Source organism: Grammomys surdaster, unplaced genomic scaffold, assembly GCF_004785775.1.
Source record: "Grammomys surdaster isolate TR1022 unplaced genomic scaffold, NIH_TR_1.0 227, whole genome shotgun sequence".
Lineage (NCBI taxonomy): Eukaryota > Metazoa > Chordata > Mammalia > Rodentia > Muridae > Grammomys > Grammomys surdaster.
The window spans coordinates 431,619-440,723 of record NW_021604672.1 but is presented as its reverse complement, the minus strand read 5'-3'; the positions used below and the strand labels follow the sequence as shown (position 1 = coordinate 440,723).

The 9,105-nt window shown below is 39.9% G+C and overlaps 1 protein-coding gene across 3 annotated transcripts in view; it reads right to left on the bottom strand.

The window, feature by feature from the left end:
- Nucleotides 1-9,105, bottom strand: part of Ltbp1 (latent transforming growth factor beta binding protein 1) — a 379,032-nt gene that overhangs the window by 139,635 nt on the left and 230,292 nt on the right. For all 3 annotated transcript variants that reach the window (XM_028773421.1, XM_028773422.1, XM_028773423.1), the window contains 2 exons: nucleotides 5,193-5,295; nucleotides 1,810-1,881 (listed from right to left, as the gene is read on the bottom strand). In XM_028773421.1, the coding sequence (XP_028629254.1) occupies nucleotides 1,810-1,881; nucleotides 5,193-5,295 (175 nt within the window). The remainder of the gene's footprint in view (nucleotides 1-1,809; nucleotides 1,882-5,192; nucleotides 5,296-9,105) is intronic.

Here is a 9,105-nt window from a genome sequence, read left to right as displayed (position 1 = left end):
CCCCCTCCCTTTCTCCCTCCCTCTCTGTGTGTGTGTGTGTGTGTGTGCACGGGGGTGCACAGATAGAAGAAAGAGATATATAATAACATTTTTTAATTAAACAGAACCAAGCTAATGGCCTTGCCCTTTACAAACTCTCATACCAGACAGCAGGCCTTCTGTTCTAATTAGCTACTATCTATTAGGAATTCTTTGTAAATATGTGTAAACTTTGCACTGTGGCCATCGTGCATATAGACACATGGGTGGCTGAAGAGTGTGATGGAGACTGGGATCTTTATTGTTAACCATCTGTTTAATTGTTCAAAAAGCTCTTGATTCTTTCTGTTTTATGTATCAATTTCTAATTAAAATAAGCCATTTCTAGATCTCACAGGCCCATCTGAAGACTGAACAGAAAAGCAAGCTTCTAAGGTAATAACTCATAGTAAGTGTTAATTCTCACTCCATACACAGAATGTGTTAGCTCCCATTCCATTCAATAAAACATGCTTGTCAATGGCTTCATTCCACCTGGTTTGATGCTTAGCATATACTGAACAAGACACATGACCTCTAGGGGCCTCAATGTCTCCATTTGTAATATATACAGAGTATTATCTGCTTCACAAACACATTTGAAGGACTAACAGATACTGCTGAATAAACACATTGTACTGGAGAAATGACTTGGATGAAATAAACAGATGTTAGAATAGAATTAATTAATGATTAAGAAAATTCAAGTTTGAGGTCAGCCTGTTCCTTACAGGGTTCTAAGTTCATCAAGGCTACATAGTGAAAAAAGGAAAAAGAAAAAGAAAGAAGAAAATTGGTCACTTGTTTACTACTTTATAAAGTTCTGGACACTGTGCTTAGAGTTTAGACACAGAATTTATGAAGAATCACTAAAAACATCCTAGGTTTACTCCTAAGCTATCAGCACTTGTCCCAGTTAAAAGTAAACTATAATAACTCTTATCAACAATAAATAAATCATTTCTTCATTCATGCTATATTTTTTAATCTGTAATGAGTTCTAGGCTCTGCATTCATGAATCAATAAAGCTGGACTCTCATGGGAAGCCATCAAAATCAGAGAAACTTTGAAGTAAATTCTTAGAATACAATATAAAAGAAATAATTTCAGGACTAAGCAAGAACTCCTGGTGCTGTCAGAGGACTCTTGGCAGTGGTACCACTAAGTAACTATATGAAAATGTGATGATATTAGTACTGAAGTAGGCACTGGTCAAATTGAGAAATGCTTTCAGCTCTACTCAGCCACACAGAAGACATCTAACCTTCAGTGTGTCTTTAGATTCTTCACTTATAGGTCCAAGACTTAGAGAATTATGAGGTCTTCTCACTGGCTTCCCTACTGTGCTAAGAAAATGAAGCAAGAGTATTCAGAGCATCTCATATTTAACTCTAGCTTTTCTGGCTGCCTGGAGGACATCTTGAGATGGGCAGCAAAATACTCATGGAAAGAGAAAAGGGAACTCTGTTGTAGATGAGAGGTCATCAGGGAAGTGCCTTAGCTAAGTAGGTATAAGTACAAGTTATATAACATAACAAACATGGGGACCTGGGTCTGCCCAGTGCTATCCACACTCCTGTGGGTTTTTGCCACAAGTTAAGAACTGGTAGCAGTTCCAGTAGCTTTAAAGAGTAAGGAGAAACTTTACCAATTACGTATAAGTATGTCCTTAGCCACCTGGAAAGAGCAGGAAGTCATCCATCTACCATATAACTGTCACATGCTGGGTCCAGGAGCATCATGTGGACTCTATCCATGGAGTACACATCAGTAAATTCCAAAAGCCTTACCTTGACAAAAGGTGTTGTTAACCCGTTTATATCCTTGGAGGCATTCCATCATTTGAGTATATCCATGATAAGCTGTGAATGAAGGGGGAAAATCATTTATTACGATTTAAGTTCTTGTGATCTAGATGTGCTGCTAGATGTGGTGCCATTTACGGCACTAGTAGACTGACCATTTACAAGCTATCCTATAGAGAGTTCCACCTCATGCTTGTTCTCAGTATACTTCCTATTTTGCAATAGCTGTATTACTAGGAAGTTGCGAGCAAATCTTTACTGTAGTAACTGAATTATAAGACTGCTCTGCATTATCTTCCAATTAGTGATTAAATATTCCTATCATAAGATGTATTCCTTTACAGAGACTCATTTCAGAGAACGGTGGTCTAACAGGGAAAACGCTGGCAAGTGGAAGTTGTTCCATTCATCCCCAAGTCCTCAAGTCTAGACACTGGCATGGGTGCCTACAGACACTGGGACCTCAGTTTTGAGTCCTTCAATGACAAAATGATCCTATTTAGCAGACTTTTCAAGGATGGAGCCAGACCAGATGACCTCTCAAAGTTTCTCTCTGCTTAGGATTCTATGCCAATTTTCTTCTAATACCATGTAAAGGCAAGCAACTTGTTTGTACTAAGCATGTTGCTAATAGATGATAGACTAGTTAATGAAATCATTTACAGATTTAAAATTCAGTTTTCATAGCAAAAAATATAACAAAAATAAAAGAAAGAATTTTGTATGTGGCTAAACAAAAACTTCATTAAATAAAAGCCACTTGAAAGTTGAGGTTTGAACTATTTTGAGAAAAAAACAAAATACAAACAAAACAAGGTCATGGAACCCCAACCACCATATATAGTAGCCAAAGGACATCTGCTCTCTTCCAGCACGAATATGATTTAGAGACTAGTGCCAACCAAGGGAAGGAAAGATCTTAAGAAGAATGTGACCTTGAGTGTGCTTCTTGATGGTAAGTTACTTTAGACAGTACAAGCACAGTAAAAGCCAAGATGTTAGATTTCACTTCATTCTTCATCCCTACTGCCCGAAACCAAAGCCATCTCTTCAATTCTTACATCAAATGAGCCACAGACTGATTTTCATCAATGTTTTGTTTAAAAGAGAAACTTTGTACTTTCTCATTCAGCTGAAGTCATCGTCAATACTGAACTGTGAAGCTAACACCACCATATAAAGCAGTAGGCTCATGCCCAGATGATGCAATGCTACATACAAATGGCTGGAGGTCAGGAATAGCCTTAGGAATTAAAGCGGGGATGATATGAACCCCTTTCCCCTTAACATCTGTCGCTCCTGGCTCTTTTGGAATTTAGAAAGAGAGAAAATAGAAATAGATGAGACAGAGAAAAGACACAAAGAAGCAAGCCAATAGAAAAAGAAAAAACAAAGGGAAAGAAGAAAAAAAGTATAAAAAAAATAGAAACAGACCAGAACCCAAGTTGGAGGATCTTCTCTCACCCCCATCCTTAGACCTAACAGTGTGAAACATGTCAACACCCACAACATGATCAGACAGACACACATGGCAAATGAATGTTGCACAGCTCCCAGAGCAGATGGCAGTGTGCTTTTAGCCATTTAGATAGATTCCTGGTTATTGACTCATCAGAATCAACAATGAATGACAGAGGGGGCAGTCAAGTTTCTGTCACCACAACTCTAAAACACCATGTTCTTTAAATAATTCCAAACGCATCCCAGAGATCCCTTCAGTCATACAACCAAAATAATTTAGGTAAACAGGTCTTTAAGTAAGGCAGGATCATTATCATTGAACCAGCCTGCCTTATGGAAATCCATCTTGCTAACCATCATTGGATCCTCTCGGAAAATCCATGTGAGACATTCTTTCACTACTGAGGATCTCATGGGATTGTTTTTCCCTCTTTGATGAAGAACTAACTTTCATGAACTTTAACGTGAATTTCTATAAATGAGTCCTCTAACAAATGCCAAGAGTAGTGTCAACAAATTTAATGAAGGCTTCAGGTAATCAGAGACCCTGTATATCTGAGAAACTAGGAATCCAAAAGGTGGTTTACAGTGAATTACCATGCTGGGAGAGTAGTTTTAAAAAGAGATGGAAAATAAATTCTGAAGCAGTAGTATTTTAGGTTGAACAAAATGGTTTGAAAGGCAAGTGAGGAGCTGGAGATGGCTCAGTAGTTAAGGGCACTTGTTGCTCACGGTACAGCATCTACATGGTATCTCAATGGCTGAACGTAGACTGCTCTACACAACTCTACTGCCAGGGGATCTGACTCAGTCTTCCGAACTGTGTGGGTACCAGGCACAAATGAGATACACAAACAAGCATACAAGCAAAACACCCATACACATAAAATAAATATACTTAAAAAGGTTTTAAAGACAAGTCAAAGTATCAGTCCAGCCAAAAATTAAGATGAATAAACAAAAATCATCTGACTGTACCAATGAGATGTCCCTTTTAAGATGAAGGGAAAAGACAATTATCAAAGTCTTTAGCTTTATGAGACAGACTGATGACTGAGAAGAAAAAAAGAAAAGTCACTTTTGGGGGGAAGAACAGCAGTTTCAGAAAACTCAACCTAAAACAAGTTAGTACTGCCTTTCAAAGACGTGTTCTTTGAAATCTGTCGGTCAGAGTTAATGCTATGTTCAAAATCTTTTTGTAGAGAAGAAGGTGACGGAATGATGTAAACCTGGATTTATTCAAATAACAGTTTCTGTAGAACACTCAGGGGGCAACTCACAGCATTGGCGCTGCAGTCACCAGGAACTGGAGCAGTACAAAGCAGTGTTAAGAAAAAGGGGCAACGTATTAGGTTCTATAATTACATATTTCTTTTTCACAAATCAGTAAGCAGTCAATTCCTCATTTGGGCTTCTTTTCAAGAAGGATAAGATCTGCAGTGTAATGAAATGTGTAGCCTGAGTAGTGGAGACTCACAATACTTTCATTTAAGGAATCTAACCAAATGAATAGTAACTGTTCTGACTTTTTATAGGGGTTGAAACACTTGTTTGCATCTACTCCCTATTCCCTAGGGCCTGAAAAGCTGATATTTTTGCTCAAAAATTCTTAACAGTGCCTCCCCTACATAAGTAATTACACTTCAGAAAGTGACTGGTAACTGCTTAAAAGAAGGAAGGGGAAGAGGAGGAGGAAAAGGAGGAGGAAGAGGAGGACCAAGAGGAGCAAGAGCTGGTATGAAAGTATTAATGGACTTGCAATGTCTCTAGAAATGTACATTGTAGCACTGTGTTCTGGAATACAGCCAGAGATCTCTTTGAAGGTCTAAGAGACTTGTGATTAAGAGTCACGGTAAGCAAAGAGGTATGCTCCATTAACCACAGAGGAATAACGAGATGTCACTTACATTGCTTCTTGGGACATTTCTGGCATTTGTTAAAGCCCCAGGAGGTCCCCACTGTCCCACAGCAGTCTTCTTGCTTTGAAAGGCCAGGGAGCGCTTTGCCACACTGCAATAAGGTGTGAAACAGGGAGGTTAACTGAGTGTAGGATGCCCACAGCCCCAGAGTTGGGGAGCTTCACAGTCACTTTAGAAACAGTTCCCTTGATACCATACAATTACAGAGAGAAAAAAATGGCTATAAAGCTTTGAGGCCAAATACTAGGACAGAATCAGTACAAAACTGGAGTGAATGAGCATGTTTCCATATATGAATTCCTTTGCATTTTTAAAGTCTTAGAAAATCTGAAGCAATGGCACAGGTCTATGCAGAGACTTCTGGGTTTTACCACTTGCCCAGACTTTCCTTGACTGCACCCTGCTCCCTCTCCTGGGGATATATGTCAGTTTTCAGATTTCCCCACAGCAATTGCTTGCCCAAACATTCCTTCATCGGCTCGCTCTTTCATTGTTTCTCTATTCTGCATTTATTGAGCATTTGTAAAATGTCCTGTGAACTGGGATACAAAGATGGATATATGCACTGGACTGAAATGTGTAACCATAAAACTATAGAATCAGCTATGAAGTAGACAAAGGGGGAATCACAGAACCTAAGGGGGGCCAAGAAGGGACAAGCCAGCAGAAAACAATATAGTAAATGACTATAGGCTGAGCCAGATCAGCTCTGGCAGAGATTAATGCTCCAGGGATATCAGCCAAGCTAGGAAGGGGCTGGCAAGTTTAAGCAAGAATAGCCTGAGCAGGAAGAACACCTATCCTTAGAACTATGGTTCAATACTGTCAAATGTTAAGGTCAGGTGAGATGCCTTATCAACCACAGGAGATCATATGACACTCAGGCCTAGGACTGAAGTTACGTAGAACTATCTAGAAAACAGATCCTGTCTTGCAAGACTGCCCAAGGACCAGATGGGCAATGACACTTACTTGACTCTTACTTCCCAGATGCACAGGATAAGCTCACAGCCCACGTCTCTGCCTTGTGTACAAATGTAGAATGTCTGAGGAGTTCCTCCGGTTTTCCAGGAAAAAAAATCCTCAAAGGGTTCCAAGAGTCATCTTTTCTAAAGCAAATCTGATAGCATAACTCTACTGACTAATGACCTCCAGCACCATTGTCTACCATTGTTCCCTGGCAGGCTAGAGAAGTCCTCTCTTGTCCTACTTCAGGTAGTACCTTGTTGCCTTTCACCTCTGAGCATCTATTTAGGCTTGGCAAAGGATCCTTTATTGTCTGAACAACTCGTGTCTTTTTTGAAGCTGTGTTCTCTCTCTGTAATGCTATCATATTTTTATTTCTGCCTCAGACTTTATTTCTGCCACGAGGTGCAGCACTGGCATTTCAGCTCATATTTCCATCCCTTTCCTTCAAAGATGATTCTACATAGGTCCACTACTACCAGTTACCAGTTTCAGTCCAGCGCCTTATGTATCAGTGACTTGTTATCCTTACATCCCTAGACAGAACACACAACAAATGCTCAATAATGCAAAATGGAGCAGTTACTATGGGAAAACCTATCAGAAGTTAGCGCACATGCCCCGGGACAGGGGAACAGTACACGAAGGGGGAAAGTCAAGGCCAATGGTGATTCTGAGAAGGACAACAAGCTGTTGACACAATTGGCAAGCCTCCATAGACAGTGTTTTTCCCTTCCTGTTGGATGCAGGCATGTCTCATTTTGAGTAAGGCTCTGAGTAACCATTACATACACATCAAAGAAGGCCAGATACACCATGGGGTTGACATTCTTTTCCTTTATAAATTTTTAAAAATTTTAATAATTTGGACAAGCATTATGCTTTCTAAAAGCAGTATGTGATAGTGTTTAAAACAGTAACTGAGACTCTCTAGAGAACTAGGTATGAATTGTGGTTCTAGGTCCATATTTACACTGGTGAATTTTTTATGCATAACATAGAATACATAATAGCATCTTTCTACATGGTCATGGAAGGTAAAATCTATGTACAATGCTGAGTACTTTGCTTGACACATATAATTACTAAGAAAGCTATCGCTACTATCACTATCATTTATCATTATTATCATCATCGTCATCATCATCTGAAAGTTCCTTGTTCCAGATGTTTCAGGTCAGACTACCCAAAGAGCAGAGTGCACGAATGACAAAGAGCAGAGTACATGAACGAATTGAAGTGCAACGTGAGTATCTGTGAATCAAGTTGCTTAGTCAAACTGTTCACTTAAAAGTACCATAATTAACAAGAAATGCATTTATAGGACAAATAAAAGTGAGTACTGAAGACATTTTGAGTTGGCCCTACTTTTGTGAAGAACCTAAAACTATGTACAATAGAGTCCTGGAGCAAGTGGGCAAGGCCAAGGTCACCACATCCATGACACCTCGGGAGTTCCCCCGAAGGTAGGAAGAAATAGGCATGCTTGCTTTGAAAGATGGAGGAAAGCAACCCAGTTGGTTGGATGAATGTTGCCTGTGTGACTGTTATAAACCAGTGCACCGATAGGGAAACCTGTGGGAAGGTGGCTCTTGGCTAGCCATGAGTGCTATATGCTGTCTGGGAATACTCCCATCCCAGAGCTGGACCTACACCAGGGCCAAAGGAGGAAACAGACATGCAAGAGTAGTGTACACGCACACACACACACACACACACAAACACACACACACACCCCACATAAAGAAAGAGAAAGAATCAAGGTGAAGACAAACTACTTGAATCAGGATTGTTCCCCAACACTCCTTGAGCTTAACCATAGATGACTTAAGCCCAAAGCATAAAGATCAGGAGCTGGAATGGAAAGAGGACAGTGACTCTGGTATAAGACATAAGACAAACAAAATCAGAGAGATCTCCATTGCTGAAACCTAGCTGCCAACATCTGCTTAACATTCACTTCTAGTTTCATAAACTGGTTGGGTTTATTTGAGACACCAACCACTTTGCACACAGCTCATTCTGGTACCAGACTCCAGGCTCTTCTCTTAATCAGGCAAAGCACTCAACACTTGCAGATTTTATATGCTCAAAATGTTAGTAGCAGTTAAAATCCAATTTTCACCTTGGATTCCTAGAATGTTTTATTTGGTACGGCAAAAATAAATCATTTCCCTCTACTGGGCCTCCAAAAAGGTACAAGGTTTTCATTACATGATCCAGGCTGCTTTATCCCATGGCTTTGTTTTTGCAGGTCTACAGCCAAGAGCAGCACAAGCCATCCAAATTGATGGAATAAATGGGATGCGTAGGTGGTACCATGGCACTGTGCGTGTGTCCCAAAACTGGGTCTACACAGCGTAGGAATGAGCTATGAGTGGTGAAGTCATGGTTATAAGGTACAAAGTTTTCTATCGACACCATCAGCTATTTAAGAATAAAGAGGCTTCAGTGTGTATCAAGAAGCATGATGTGAAAGACTTCTGTGGGCATACTCAAGGCTTTTTCCCAAGGCCACTAGGATCCCACAAGTCTTATCTGAGTATAGTTGAAAGTAGTCAGAGTAGTGGTGGTAGTGGTGGTGGGGTAAGCCAAGGGACATCTCTCTAGCACTGAAAGACCACAGTAGAAAGAATAAAAAATCATAGAATGAATTGGGATTCTTTGTTCTAAGACTGGGAGATTCTCCTTCTCAGCAAGATGTATTCATGTGAACATAGATACCCCTAGCCTTATTTGAATTCAGATATCAATGTCGGTTTTACAAGTTGAAAGCACAAATAGATTTCCTCTCATGGAGTCAATCATCACATTCTCAGAGAAAGACTGTAAAACATTTCAGAATGCATCACATGTGAAGCAATCTAGAGTCCAATCCACACTTCTGTTCTTAATTTTACCAAGCCAGTCAGCAATATGCTCTAGCACTTCAGAA